General features: G+C 42.8%; 1 protein-coding gene across 1 annotated transcript in view; it reads right to left on the bottom strand.

Annotated features, from left to right (window-relative positions):
- Positions 1-8001: 8001 nt before the first annotated feature.
- T265_09828 (hypothetical protein) overlaps positions 8002-16536 on the bottom strand; it is a gene marked incomplete at both ends in the record, with an annotated part of 20531 nt that continues 11996 nt past the window's right edge. The window contains 4 exons of the mRNA XM_009176014.1: positions 8002-8085; positions 13079-13197; positions 15428-15587; positions 15835-15960. Coding sequence (XP_009174278.1) covers positions 8002-8085; positions 13079-13197; positions 15428-15587; positions 15835-15960 — 489 coding nt within the window. The remainder of the gene's footprint in view (positions 8086-13078; positions 13198-15427; positions 15588-15834; positions 15961-16536) is intronic.

The raw sequence follows: 16536 nt of genomic DNA, 5'->3' as shown, positions 1-16536 counted from the left end.
AACCAAGCTTGAAAATTCGTTCTGTTTTACTGGTCGAAGCTGCTATTAATCCACATGTATGATTGATATTCAGAATGCTATTTCACAGCATCCATGCAAGAATCAGCCAGAAATTTACGCTGCTTGCTTCCTATATCTGAAGGAAGAATATCGGGAAACACAGAGCCAGAATAGCAACCATCGACATATAGCACCAATTTTTTGAACATTTTTTGAATGCATGTAGGCGAGGGTATCCTTCAACTCCTTGATATACCGCTGTCGCAAGACAAGAAGAGCTCAAGATGGGTCACTAGATGAGGCGGTCACCAGTGATGTGGATCCCTTGGTTGAAGAATCGGTGGCAATATGTCCTGAATGGGTGCGGATAAGCAGGCTGTTGGTCGCTCGCTCGAGGCCAAACGATTACACGCTGCATTACTCAAGTGCAACGGTGATGATTCCCAATAAGAATGGAACATTTGTACATTGAATCTCTGCTTTCCATCACATACTGGTCTCTCACATAAATACTTCATACTAGTAAATTTTCGTGCTGTCGCTCTAGAAGCGAAATGCAGTACGTTTTCTTGCCAGGAAGATTTCGGCTGACGCGTTCGCCGTATCAATCACGCCTCATGAGTGACCCTATACGACCAGGTTCTTTGTTTATGGTACCTGTGTTTGCTCAGCAGTTTGAATGGATCGATCGCGAAATCAGATGAGTCCAGCGACCTTAAGCCTCGTAAAACAAAATCTGTGTGACGGTGTCATTTAAAGCACCTTGATGAGACCTGTCAAACTTGAGTTCTTGGGGATGTCACTCTTGAGAGTGACGTCGATGTCACTGCACCAACATGTTTGCCCGAGCCTTTTCAATCCGTTCAATATTTAGTTTCCGATTGAATAACTACGTGCTAACACCGTGGTTCCCACCATGTTCAGAGTAGAAGATGAACACCTAATTCAGAATATTCTTTTGTACACGCTGCTGGATATAATCATTGGGAAAATTAACTTCGAGTTGTCTACTATTCACATGGCCACGTAAATACGGAGATGAAAATCCGATTCTCTGGACGACTGTTTGTTGTTATCGTGTGGTTCAATGGTTTTCAATGCATAATCATGGTTGGAAGCAGTTTACCACTTATGCCAGTTTTATCATCTTGCCGTCAGAACAGTCACACTCACCTCTTCCGAAAAGGTGGTTTGTTAGCATGATTACATGTTTGATGAAATATCTACACAAACTATACACTACTGAGGGAAACTTTTATAACCAAAGTGATCCTGCATTTTGAACATGGATATCCAAAACGCCATATGTTTTATCTAAAACTGATCAGGAAATATTCCGTTTGTTGGTCGTTGATCAAGAGGGTGTTCATCTGTTCTCTGATCGTAGTGATCAGCTTGCGAATATCTCATCACCAAACGAAGAGAAAACATGAGTGAGTGGTTGGGTTGAAAGTTACTCCATACCATTGTGATATTATACGGCTGTGACTGGCTGAGGGGAGCATAAACTTCTCGGTGTCCAACTGGTCAATTTCGAACTGTGCTGCGTTGTGATTGGCATCCCCTGTATTCGATTGCTGCTTTAAGTAGTTTCTGTTTGAAGAACTTTTGCTCATGGTGTGATTGACCGGTTATCGATTTTTAATGTTATAATCTGACTATTCACACTCGATCGGCTCTCGCTCCGTCTTACGGACTGAATGCTCTTCCAGTTAATAAAAATTTTCATTGTGCAAATGCGTTTATCTCATTTGATCACCTATCCCAAATACCTACGGGCGGGATCAGAAAAATGGAATCTGTTCAACTTAGTATTGGAAAACGTTTTATCCAATTTCTGTTCATTTACTCATTGGAACGAACCTGGTTAGATTAGAAAAATATAGCGTCTAGCTCGCCTAGGATATCGCTTTTTATAATGTTAGCCCAATTCCAAAATGCAAACGATTAGACTCACAATGTGTCAAGTAGCGAGACAACTAGATGGTCACAGTAGAACAGTCAAATTCACCTCTTTCATAAACACGTTTTTGTTAGCATGATTAAATCTGTTACATAAAATATCTGCAAAATGCATACACTACTGAGAGAAAATATTATAACCCAGGTGAGGCGAACCTTCCGCACAAACTCATCTTTTCAGCACCTTTTTCTCTTGGGCTTCAAGGTTCTTATCGCTTTTCAGCACTTTCACGAAATTATCCCGTGTGACTTCCTAAAACGGATGAAAATGCATGACCAATTATTCCTGCGACAATGGTATTCTTCACGCTCAGTCTTTTCACATAAACCGTTTATTTGCAATCTAACAAATAATTGAAATCTACGGTCATCCCTCCAGCTTCACGCATATTATATTAACGATGGTCGCTGCATGCTGAAAACTGAAGACTTCGGATTTTGGTCTGTTTGCCAAGCATGGCATCTGGATTTGCCCCTCTAGCATAGTGTTAGCTTTTGAAGTGAACATGGACTACCAGAAAGCACTACCAATTACCCATCTTCTCTGAATCAGTTGGGTAAGAATGCAACATATGTGAGAACCAGGCGCTATCCTGAGGTGAGTAACACTCATCAGCACTCAATGGGATTATCTATGATATTCTTTACCTGGATGTGGTGTCCCGGGATATCACAGGATATTTCCTCGGAGAAAGCTATTCGGGCACTTTTATCTTCGTGCACATTTCGTGTTTCTTTGGACAAGAACGGCAGCCTAATTGTTAGGCCAAAAGTAGAAGGGCCATTTTCTCATGGGCTTCTAAAGAGTCATCCAGGACAACTGTTCGTCTAAGTGAATTGACCATCATATAATATAGTAAAACTGATTAATCTGCCCTGCGGTTTGTATGGTGTTTTGATCCGCAGTGTCATTTTACTTGCATCTTTTGTAACACGATGAAGTGGTGCAGGAATTTACTTGATTGCTGCGCACCAGAACCCGGGCTTACATTTTCACGGTAATCGATTACCACACCGTTGTTGACGTCTACGTGTTCGTAGTGATGGAATCTGGCCTAAAGGAACAAAATGCCTCATTGGGTTTTTTGAGAGAATCTAACATATAGTTCGCATAGAAAGAAACGAAAGGTTCATAAATGCTGCTGCAAGTTTGTTTTCGGGCTTCCTTTTGTGTAAATTTTCCCGACCGTGAGTGCAACTTCTGTCACACGTTCGAATGAGTGTGATTAATAAACCTTTACCGAGAAATAATTTAGGTATCCTCCAATGATCGCCGTAGAGTCCACAACATAGAAAATTACAAATTTTGTGGGATAGTGTAATCCGTTTAAGTAAATTCACATTCAGAGAATTTCCCTCCTCTTCGGCTGCATTACAAAATGTTTAGCGTACTAGATTGTCTGCTTGCTCTTTGCTCCATATCATCAGACATGTGATTTACTAAAGCATATAGATACCAATGTGACTACTTTCAGTCTACAGACAAATCAGCGAATACATATCATCCTCATCATCATCATCATCCTGCTCATTATCATCATCACCATCATCATCCTGATGGCCATCATCAAAATCATCATCCTGATCATCATCCTGATCATCATCATCATCACGATTATCACCCTGCTCCTCGTCGTCATCATCATCATCCTCCACATCACCATCCTGATCATCATCATCATCATCATCATCATTATCATTTTGCTCCTCGTCGTCGTCATCATCATCTTCCACATCACCATCCTGATCATCGTGATCATCATCATCATCATCATCATCAGCAGCAGCAGCAATAAAACGACATCCAGATATCAAAGTTATTCATTTCATACTACTCAAACGAGCGTACAAACGAATATACATCTTTATCACCATCGTCATCCTCATGAACACCATCAGCATGTGTTGCTTCCATCAGGGTCCTGTGTTGTCCACAGTCATGAACACGCGTCAATTAAACGAATATCTGATAGGACGGCAAACAAATGAGACGCGTTAATGCCAAACAACGAAGCGGGTTTTGTACACTCAATTTGCTACCATATAGCGAAAATTGTACGCTATATTTACTTGGGATTATTTGCAATATCTTCTCGGGTGGAACATCGTTTGCACACACGACTTGATACGCGTGGTAAACGTCCGCCTTAATGAGAACACAAATGACATGTGAGTTAAGGATACCGGGCAGAGTGAGGCACGAAGGCGGAAGGAGGCAAGTAGTGTGTAGAATATTCCATAATTGGTGGAGTATCACATATCCCAGCAGTATTCGGATGCATTATCCAAAGTCCAGGATGCATGATTCTACTCTGGAAGGAATTGTGTGGACCACAGTTCCACATTCAGGCAAGTGTCCGAACAACGACCTGCTCAACGGAGCTGTGCAAACTTAGTATCTTTTGACTTCGAAAATACGTCCGAAGCTGTCGTTCGCTTGTGTACTAGATACATGGTACTTTGCGGTGGAACTCAGTGGTAAAAAATATTACCCGCTGAATATCAAGAATGGATACACACACACTGAATATGTGTAACATTTTGAATACGATTCACATATAACCCCATGAGAATGATAGAAAGGCAGAGGAACGAATTTGACCAAGATGGATTTCTATTTGCTTATTCCAAATACACGCTACTCGATCTCACTAACTAGTATAGATTTATCGACTCACATTGCCAAGTAATTCCGGTAACAGCCAATGTTCTTGGTACGTCAGCGGTTTTTGTTGAGATTTCTGAGACCTGGTTTATACAGCAGGTCACTCTAGGCTACGGTATTGCGGGGCCCGTGGGCCTTCCCCCGATATGATCAAGCTACAATATCAGGTCAGATGTTTAGTGGTGTCTTGAAAACCATCGAATTCGTGTTTGATACAATACCACAACTTCCACCTACAGGCCCTTATTTCCCTAACATAACGCACCGTAAAACACTTATGTGTGACGATGTCGGATTCCCATTAACCTAAATCATATTATGCACCTCCTTAAAATCTGAGTTTAATAGGACCGAAGAATCGACCCTATCCAAAGCAAAATATCGTTGTAAGACAAAGAAATACTGACGAAAACGAATGAAAGTCACAAAATATGTCCAGTATTGAGTATATTGGCTGCATTTTCGATCCACCGCATTTCCATGTGAAATATCACAGCCATGGAGACAACTAGGGGAGACAACATTTTTGGGGGACCATTATTGCAAACGTCCACTTTGAAAACCCTCTCTTACGGGATTTAGATGAATGTTTGAGCCTAAAACCAACAAACAACCAACGGAAAACTATTTGATGTCGATCATTTTCCCAGGTATTGGAACCAGCGGCAGGAGCAACCCAGTTCTTCGACGGATTATTGTTAAATGAGGATGACCAATTGTGAACACCGACGGCCTCCAAACATGCAACGCGGACGATGCAGAACAAGAAGGGAATTAGAAGCGAACAACCTGGCATCATATTCAGGCTTATTTGAAGATTCTTGTGCCTGACATTTTATACTGTCTCGTGTGAATCGAAATTTGCCTTAGAAATGTTTGGCGGTAATATGAAAAGAGGTATCCACCAAAAATCTACTAGGTCTGTGGTACAAAGTTTATGCTGATCAGCGTAACATCATCCATTTTGATCAGCTTGTTCAGTGGCTGATCATTTGCACTTGTGCAAACTTATTCCAACAATGTGCGCACATTATTGACTTGTGGTGTTTTCGATGAATTCCTTGAGTATCCATGCGCTGCCTACAGTACTGAGTAGCATTCTGAGTCTACAAAAATTGTTTTCACGTATCTGCTGGCTTTATGGGTACCTTTAAAATTCCTTTTGCCCCTGGGACAATAATGCGGCTATTTGCATTAAAACGTCATAGTGAAAACTTATATACCAGTTGGAACTGTCCCAACCTGTCCAAAATACCAGTGACAGGGATAAGGCTCTTGCTGCGGAGTAAATTAATACAAAATGCTAACTGACTAGTGACATATTATTGAACAGTTAGGCAAACGTTTCATATGCATCCTAGTTACGAAATCTGAACACCCATTTTCACTTAAACGCGTCTTGCTGAACCTTCCTCGATATTCATCAGTGTTGTTTAAAATCAGACAAATGGTACAAAGTGAGTGAACAAATTCCGCAAAGATCACCCTTTTCAAGCGAGTTTAGAAGAAGAGAGCTTTGTGCTCGCATGCCCCCCACATTCAGCCGTATCAGCGTCACACACCACCTTAAAGTTGTTCGCTTGCCATCGATTTTCGTTTACCTTCGTCAGGTCGACTACTGCAGCGGGCCTAGTCGGCCGCCTTTCCGATGTAACATGCCGCTTACGGATCTGCGTCCCCTTTATTCTTTTAGATCCACGGCCATCTTGAATCGCATAGACGTTCACCAGGCGGTCGGTAACGACAAACGGACCGCGCCATCGCCTGCAGAGCTTCGGCCACCCGGGTCCACTCCTTACAGGATTCTGGTGATCATTCCACTTGACCTTCACGCCTACGAGCAATGTTCATACATTTCTACTTGCCGTTTTCTGCCTAGTACTTTCCTGAACGGCGGTTAAATTTTCTCGAGCTCTCCTTTCTTCTTCCTCTCGCTGCCCCGGAAACAAGCGTATTGCCGGCCACAAGCCAATTTCTTGATCAACTGAAAGGCACGGATTTCGGCTGTGTGTCGGCATAACGCCGACTTGCCTGTGGTTGGCTGTATGGAAGCACGATGGGTTAGCAAGTTCAACTCCTAGTTAAATCGTTTGGTCCGTAGGCCACTCCTTGATCGTTCAATTGAGTCCATTTATTTGAGGGTGGTATGGTGCCATCCTTCGCCGTCTGATACCCAGCTTTTGCCATCAAACCCTAAACAACTCGCGCTTGAAGCAAGGAACCAGATCGCTTAGGATCATTTTGGCACCCCATGGTTGGCCACGATGAGATGCAACAACAATCCGCTTGTCGTCGTCGCCACAAGTCGCCGCCTTCTGGAACAGCAGCAGATGCCATTGGTGGGATTGCCCCTGTGGTGTCCACTTCCATCATCTGGCATCACTAGCAGGACACCACATAACCCATCAGCGGACTTCTCACCCCGGGACAGTAGGCCCTCTGCCAAAGTATACGCCATCCCATGGCATTTGACGAAGAGCTTCCGTCTCAAAACGCTAGGCATCACGGGTAGGACAATATCAGAATCAGTGGCGTTCCAGTAAATCATGCCAGATTTATTCAAACTCACTCAGTTATAGTGACTCTGGATCGTTTGCGATTCCTTGTCTTGCTCTTTGTTCTCAATGCTCCTTCTATCTAACAAAGCGGTTGCAATCATTCGTCAAACAGGATCGTGCAGTTAGAATTGCACCAACCTTGCAGGATCTTTTCCGACGGCGAGGCCACTGGCTCCAATCATGAACCTGAGGATCTCATCTTCAAACTCTGCTCTTGACAGGCAATGAGACAAATTGTTCTCCTTCCCTGGCACGTGCTGCATTATGAGTTGCAATCTTGCAGTCGGACTGCCTAGCACGCGAGCTTTATTCGAGGATCTCTTGTGATCCTCATCTACTCCAGGTAGTTGCAATCGGTTGCTACATGAAATCTTTGCCCAAGCAGATATGGCCTCCATTTATCCAGGGCTCAGACGATCGCTAAACATTTTTCTCAATGGCTGAGTACTTCTGTTCAGCCTTAGCCAGGATATGACAGGCATATTTGGCAACTGCATTCACTGTTTTAGGACTTTGCCGAAACTAAGATCACTAGCGTCCGTTGCAACGGTGAACACCTCTACGACCCTGAACAGTTCGATGGTCACTTGCTAGTCCAACATCTGCGCGTTGTCACACTCATGAGATTCTCCGGTCCACTCAAATTTCCCAAGCAATTCGTACAGTAGCAACGACAATGCCGAAATCCTTACCAAACCGGCTGTGGTGGGCTTCGCGTCCAAGAAACTGCCGTAGAGCCCGCTTTGAATGGGGAACAGCACAATCCGTGATCGCTGCCAGTTTTTTGGCAGTGGGCTAACTTCTCTGTGATCCACTTTATGACCCAGCGTTGTCACCGAACTTCACGCGAGCTGTCTTGGCTAAAATGGTCATTTGTAGTATAACTGTTACATCAGCAATCTATGAGTATATCAGAGAAATAATGGTTTTTTAAGATGTCTGAAATGTTCTTTTGATACGCCGTCACCCGAGTAACCTGTGAACAATATGTGACTATGTGATTTGGTTTCAGTGATTCAAGGATGGTTGACGCTATATCCAGTTTAACTGAGCGTTAATCGCACAAGTGATCAGCTCTTCTTGGCCCAACGTTTGCCTTGTTGTTCGGTAGGCCAAATAAAGAGGGTTTACTCTAATAAAGTGCAAGAGATAATTTAAGAGGTGGGAGAAATAGGTTTCTTTGAAAGCCTCAGCACATCAGAAGTCCCGGCATGCATAACATCTCCTGATTCAATACACCATACCGTCTAGAATCAACTGGGTCTCGGAGTTCCCATCTTCCGGTTTCCAACAGCCATTTCACTTTGCGCATTTTTGGCGTGTACCAGGAAACCACGTGGTATATTTTTAAAAGGAAGTCCGTAAACAGAAGTCCATCAACTCAGTGTGATTTACTGATTTGCCTGACGGTCAAACCAAATGCATTCCACAGATGCTCCTACCGATATTTGCGCTTTGTACAATTGCTTGTGAAAGCTTCAACATGCGCAGCGGTGTTCACGTAAGTTTACCTTTCTGACCCTCACAGCACTACAGTTAAGCTTAATCTGCGGAAATTCAATGTGGCAAAATAGCCTTTTTAAAATTGGGAATATAATAACAATAATAGTAATATTCAACTGCAGTACCGTTTTGGTATGCAACCGCCACATTGCCCGAGGGAAGCACATGAGCTGTGCAATAACCGGGTATCCCAAGCTCGGGCAGGAGAAGTCGAGAAGCTGAGGCTGGATTCGAACCACGGTCAGTAAGTTCTGGAGTTGAGCACTGAATTATCCTGAGCTCCCAAGCCAAATCGAAATTCCGGAAGCATACATCTACGGTGGAGATCAAGTTTAACCTTGTTTCTTGAGATAGACTGATAACAAAAACGCGAGTGACATCGGTCACTTACCATATCCTGCAGACGAAGACGGAAAAATCTTTGGACGTTGCGAGAGGTTTAAGGGATACGAATAAACGCAGTCAAGTTTTATCACTTTACACAAATCTTTTCTATGTTCAAACCAGGGTCTCATGAAATCTTGGATGTGTAACTACGGGTCGGTCGCGGTTACTGCTCGCACAGATGTCTTTTAATTTAGGCCACGTTTCTGAAAGAGAATGCAAGTTTATACCAGGGGGCTCTGACTCTGTCCGTGGATTATTCGTTCTGTGATTTTGAAAAGAAGCCTGTGTTTGTCGCAATGAGGTTTAAAGCATCAACTGAATCACTGCAAATTACTTAAAATGCATGAGTATTTGAATAAGTGGATCAAATTGGGTAGGCAGTTTCGCATGTCATCTAGTTTTCGAAAATTTCCGTAGCTACATCGGTCACTGTGGCAAGATATATTATCGCAATGCTTTTAAAGTGCTTAGTTTTTTATGCTGACACAATATGAAATGTAAAACCTTACCATTAAAGGTTAATTCAGCTGCGCGAAACGCACACGATTAATTTTGCTAAATTTAATTTCCTAAATTTTGTTGGCAAGGGGACGTATACGATGATACGATTTTTTTTAAATTCTGATTCCCCAATGGATAGTTCCCTCAATGCAATAAAAACAAGTTTTGCAGGCCGTCAAATCGACTAACTTCGTGGAAGCCGAAAGAGCTAGGTTCAATATGTTGACCCGCCTCCATTCTCAATAGGTTTGTGATTCCGTAATGCAGCTGCAGACACAGGCAGCCGAAGGTGTCTGCGATGCCCAATTGGCAGGCGAACCTTTAAACTATTCGGGAAATATTTTAGCGGTATGAAGTAGTAAATCATGTAACGGAGACGGATGAAGCAGTGTTGTTTAACTACTCTCAACGAAATAATCCTAATATCCAAATGAAAACAAATTGATAACACGAACGTATTCCCGTGCCCCAAATCAACCGATACGTCACTTCACAGATCGTAACTCTAGTCCGGTGATTCAAAATTCCGTCTGCGTGATTCAGTTGGACAAAAAACTCCAGATATTCATGCCCTCAGACGAGTGAAGTATTTTATTTGCGGTAAAAAATTCAAATTGTCTGTTAGTCCAAAAAGTGCTTCACTAAAATTCTGACCCAAATGCTGACGTGAAGCCAGTCAATGATGAAATCTCTAATCTTTCTCCATCTATTTTGCCCCGAAATCCGTCACATGTTCTTAGAACTGCGTCTGGTCAAATTTATAATTGTATTGCTTACACTGGTGGTGCTGAGTTTATTATTCCACAGTCAGATCTAACTGCATTCTACCCCTGTGTCACGAAAGTGCCTGCAGTTGTTGACTTTCACGGTATTACTGGACATTTTGAATCCCTAGTTGGTAGTTGCGCTATCCCTGTGAGAGTGTTTCAAGGTACCTCGGTCGACTGTAATATTCTAGTTTCAACCACGGGACTACTGATTATTGGACTTAAAGTTCTGGAAACCAATATCACCCCAATGATTTCTTTGAATGAGAAGGAACACAAACAGCTGATTCTAGTATGTTCTAAGTCCAATGGTGGCACGCAGATATCAAAAGTGAGACACGAAGTCAGAGGGGACCCTATATTTTTTAAGAGACGAATTGTTCAGTTTGGCTTACAAGAAGCAATAAATTCAGTGTGTGGGAAAGCAATACTGACTCCTGTCGAATCACCGAACTGGGCAGCTCCGATGTTTACACCAATAAAGGCTGGCGGGATTACTCCGAGAATTTGTGGAAAATACCGGTCAACGCCAAACACGCGGTAATTACAACGTGAATGCACTACAGAAGAGCACGATTAGGTATTTTATTGTTAATCAGGTTTATGTTTGTTCTCAAAAATCGATCTTAAGTATGCCCATCTTCAAGCACCAATGGAGGAAGCACATCTGCGTACAATATGGATTAACCACTCAGATGTTGTAACATGCAACCCAAACGTTTACGAGGGTTGAGATACTGCTCAATCCTAGACAGGAGCGAGCGAAATGTCAGGGTTGAGCCCAAACCGCGAACCCTTCGACCAGTACGATCGTGCCTTAACCATTTAGTTATCTCGAGCTCTCTAGAGAAAATGTCCTCACTCCAATAGGGAGTTCTGCTAGTTGTACCGTGATCATCGTTCGAAATCTTAAAACTTGGAAGGTGGGGCTGGACCGAGGTGCGTGATTCTCTTCTCCCGTTTCGTTTCACGACTTGTCCGGACAAAACATGACATGTTAATTTTATACGAATTGCTCAATCGTATATCTTCCATTCTGGGAAGCAAAGGACAACTTTTGCTTTTGTTAACCTGCAGCCCAGGGGCACAAAATGCCAATTCACCTTTATCTTTTGATTGGCACAAATAACATGCTCCTGCATACGGTGTTATAGACATCCTAGGAAGCGGCAAATTTTATGTGATTTATCCTTGGGATACAAATAATATCACGAGTAATTCGCGCACGGCGATGAATGAACCAACTCGTCATTTCTTCTGTGTGTAATCAAAGTAATGGGATTGCCGTCTGATTTTTAGGCTTTGGACTGATACCAGCCACTGATGTTTCGTATGCGGTAGGATGCCAGTGGATTGCCCGGATTAAGCACATTCCTTGCGATAGTAGGAAAAGTTATGACTGCTGTTCTTATAAAGTCAACACAAAATTAACGGGACAGGGAATTCAGGCGTCTCGGCTTACTTATCGCCGATTACTTGCGGTCAGAAGAACAAGTTACCAACTAGCGAATGACGATGAATTTCGTGCTGGTGTAATGTAGTGGCTGGCCTCTAGTACAGGGGATGTTACCTGGCTCCAAACAGCAACTAATTCATTGTAGTGTAAGAGTGTATTTATACCGTTGTCCACATTTCATAAAAAACTTCCGTCGCAGTCTGCGGGTTAACAAGTCTGTTCAACGGCAAGACGACTGTCCAGTACGGAATCATTTTCTACGTTAGGCCCAGGATAGACACATCCGTGCAACTTGTGAATCAACTGTCACACCGTATCTATTCGGTGGCGTTGATTCGCCTTTGATTTATTCGTCTGCGATGTTCTATGAACCTTGCTTTAATAGAATGTCATATCATATACCTATCAAACGAAACCTAAAAATGTGAGACCTGCCGTGACTTGATGAAGGTTTTTCAGCAATCTTTAAGGGTAGCAGGTCATTTCAAGAATAGTTGTACAGATTTTTTGTGTGTCATCCGAGTGACCAACTGGCCTGTTTTGTCGTCTGGCGGTTTACTGGTCAGTTCCTAAGGAGGTATTATTCCTCCATGGTAAACCGTCTGTCCATGGCGCTGATTCCTTTGCGGTACTGCACATTCGGTGTATCCAAAATTTCTCCCTTTTAGTACCTGGATAATGATTCCAGAGTAGATGCACCTGCCTTGGATTCGATCCCTTCCCATCCCACGTGCATGAACATCAACCAGTTGATGAATCTGATACAAGAGCATCAGGTTGAAAATGTGGTAAGGGAACAACAGGCCAAAACAGACAATTCCAAAAGACACCTTACCAGCCTGATTGTTTGACAAACTAAGTCCTCACCGATTTCATCTAAATATAAGATGACTTTTTACAGTATGAGAACACATTCAAGTCGATGTGGTCAAAGGTGATGATGCGTCTCTAGCACGGTTTGACTGACCACGAGAAACACTGAAATTTGAGCAGTGTGTTTGAGTTGACGGACGACAGGTAGCTGTTCTACCTGTGGCGGCCGATCGGCCTATTTTTGTTCGTCCTGTGTACCTATCTTGCACTGCTACGTCAGATTTGCAGAGGAGTCTTCATAAGTCCACAGGGCCCGAGAATCCTGGCGATTTTACCCAAATGCTTTCGGATTTCTCCGAACGATCTTTGACGGCTAGCTTGATGGAAAAACACAACTCACGGTTCGTGATGATGGCAAAACAAGGTACGGACGAGTTGGAATTCAGTTTATTTTGTAAAATCGCACAACATAATGTGTGCCCGTTAGTAACAGATGTTGTGGACAGACTCGATGAGGATTTCGGGATTGTATCCGGCTTTGCACAACTCCATTAGGTGATTTGTGCCCTGGGCTACCTCTGGAACCTGAAGACGGAGAGATAACGCAATCTTAGCTAGGAAGTTTTTCCAGACATACAAACGAATTAGTCAACGCGCTTACTACGGACCGAGGACCAGGCATGCCACACTCAGGTCTGAACCAATCCCTGACGTTGCTCCCAATGAAACAGTAATGTGTGTTACCACAAGGTTCTCCTTAATTAACACCAACAGAGTTCTGCATTGTCATGAAAATGTGCCAACCATGATGCTAAAGAGCGCGGAAGTTTGTCAGTGAGGCACACTGAAGGTCGAGCGGATACTGGGCCCGAGATTAAAAATAGTTACTCATGATAGGTGTTGGCGAGTATCCGCATATCTTAATTTCGGTCGAAGGGAGGCGTCTTGATGTGAACTGATTCAATACCAGCGGAGAACGTGCAAATTTTCTCAGCTTCGTAGCGGATGAATGAAAATATGAGAACTTTATGAAACAGAATACTTCACCCGTTTCGGGGCTCATCAGATAGACGCATTTGGACAGATTTTGACAAATGCTTCAGCTTGCGTACAAATTTGGTTTCGACAGGGAACACACGTTAACCATCAATGATGGTTCGCTTCAACTAAATGATCGTTTAGAACACAAGGCTGATGGGATCTCAGTAAGTGCGACTACATGAAGAACCCTAAGAAAAGCGAAACTGGCCCGGAGCTGTCTTACACTTTCAGCAGTCCTTTCAGTATTCCTACTTGTGTTACTGATCCCACTGTGGTGAAAATGAAGTATTTGAAATGGCGACGAACGTACATGATAAGATAAGATTCTGGCTAAAACAGCTGTCGACCGTGAACGTAGAAAATGTAGAGAAACAGATGAAGAGGGTCTTAGTAATTTTAAAAACAGTCAGGCAACATGGTTTGTTGTTAATCCACCAAAGTTATATAGGTTAATCATCCGTACAGGGAAGTATCTGGGTTCAATTCTAATTCTGATAAATTCTACATAATGAGATTACTGCAGAATTTCTCCGCTAGGAAAGCAGTGTAGAAGAGCAGAATACCGGTATTCCAAAGGTTCGAACCCATATAAGTTTCAAGGTGCAGTAGCGGGGCATCCGTTGACTTCCAAGCAAACTATTTGCAGGTGGTGCAAAAACGAGGAAGGTCTTTTTGATCAGAAAAGCGGCATTTACACGGCCGCATAGAGAAACACTGTTATCAAAACATTGAAACCACAATGCACACTCAAAGTAAACGGGAGATATTCATAATAACTGACGCGAGTGCATTAGTCATGGGTATCATCTTGGGCTAGTCTTTCTAGAGTTTTACCGCGCAAATTGTTCCAGCTTTCTGTGGATTGGCAATCCAATTGTTCGGGTAATTGTCTTCGAAGTTGTGCGTTTTGATTTACAAAACTAAAGATTTAAGCCAGATTTGCTCACTAGACCTGAACTCAACTGAACTGAACTGAACTGATGAACTGAACTGAAACTGACTGAAACGAACTGAACTGAAGTGAACTGAACTGAACTGAACAAAACTGAACTGAACTGAACTGAACTGAACTGAACTGAACTGAACTGAACTGAACTGAACTGAACTGAACTGGACTGGACTGAAATGAACTGAACTGAACTGAACTGAACCAAAAACGTATTGGCTGACGCAGTCTACCACTTGAAAGAACTACTGGGACTGAACTAGCTTTTATAATATATTTTATAACTGAACTGAAAAAAACCGAACTGAACTGAACTGAACTGGACTGGACTGAACTGAACTGAACAAAACTGAACCTAACTAAACTGAACTGAACTGAAACTGACTGAAACGAACTGAACTGAAGTGAACTGAACGGAACAAAAATGAACTGAACTGAACTGAACTGAACTGAACTGAACCTGACTGAAATGAACTCAATCGAACTGAACTGAAACTGAACTGATCTGAACTGTACTGAACTGCACTGAACTGAACTGAAGTGAACTGAACTGAATTGAGCCGATTTATCTACATCACATACCAATTTCCATCAGTCGACATAGTGATAACGGGCTATGATGGGAAAAATCTTACAAGATTTTGAACTAACACCAGGTTACGGCAACAACGTCCAATTTCAAGTAAAGACCGAAGGTGCTATTGATGTGAGTTCCACATTTGCCATTTGCTGGACGTTCAGCTGAGAGTAATCTTGAGACTGACGCTCGCCTTACGTGACTCCCTGGGTGAATGCATTGGCTAGTAATGAATGCATCACGAGGTCAACTTGCCTGCTGAACTGTGAAGCAGCGCGTTCGGAATTGATCGAATAACGCCTGGAAGCAAATGAGCTCATCCCTCTTGGACAAAGCCTTTACCGTTGGCTTATGGTGGGTTGTCACATCCATGACGACGTCGCGAAACGTTTCCTTAACAATGTGGCCGAGCTGAAAGTAGCGAGAAGAATAGTTTTGTGAGGTTCTAGATAGACTATAAAAGATTTGTCGCACATCTTAACGAATCACGTCGAATTTTTGGGTGGCACTAAGAAATGGGCGATGAAACATTCGACGGATGACCCATTATTCTCTTGAATGCATCCTCAACTCCATTCTTAACTTAAGTAATCCTTCATCGTACTTTCAGATATTATTTTGTTGAGAAAAATCGGATAAGAAAAAAGAATCAGCGAACCTCAAGTGCACGGTGCAGCCTTCGCCAAGTGGCTTCATATTCTTCCTCGGTTTCGGCCTCCATCAAGCGTCGAGAGTTTGATAACAAATGTGCCTGGGAAGGGGGCTTTCTATCTACATCATTCGGCTGGAACCAAGAAAACAATTGAACAACGCGTATTGTTAACGCGAGCTCTCTCGATGGTGATTGGAAGAATTGTCTTAATGGACTACTCGCAATTAAGAAGAAATTACAAAAAAACACTCGGTTGCCAGGGTAACGCAAATTACTGAAGTACTTCGTTCTCCTGTTCATCAGTTTGGAGTACGTAGAACACCACTAAAAGTTTTATGGATTTTGCTGAATATAGAGGCGTTAATTCTCACAATCCAACCAACTTGTTGATGAAACAACGATCCCACTGGAGAATTACCTAGCACCTTGAGCTTAGCAGGTGGTCAGTGGTAAAAAACTCGGTTTCGTCAGAGGGTGTAACTTTGATCCACGAATAATTCCAACCGGTTAAACGCTTGTCTGTTGGACTGATAGGTTTCCAGCATCAGCTCGATTATCACTGACCATGCTACAGGCAATTATCAGACGTTACATGTGTTCGATATACGATTTGCTCGCTCCGCTCTGAATATGCAGACTGACCGCCATTCATTTAAATGCGTGGCTAACTATGAATTTGTCTGTCAGTTTCTATATCTGTTGGTCTGA

The sequence above is a fragment of the Opisthorchis viverrini genome (assembly GCF_000715545.1).
Source record: "Opisthorchis viverrini unplaced genomic scaffold opera_v5_315, whole genome shotgun sequence".
NCBI lineage: Eukaryota > Metazoa > Platyhelminthes > Trematoda > Opisthorchiida > Opisthorchiidae > Opisthorchis > Opisthorchis viverrini.
This window is presented reverse-complemented; position numbering and strand designations above follow the sequence as displayed.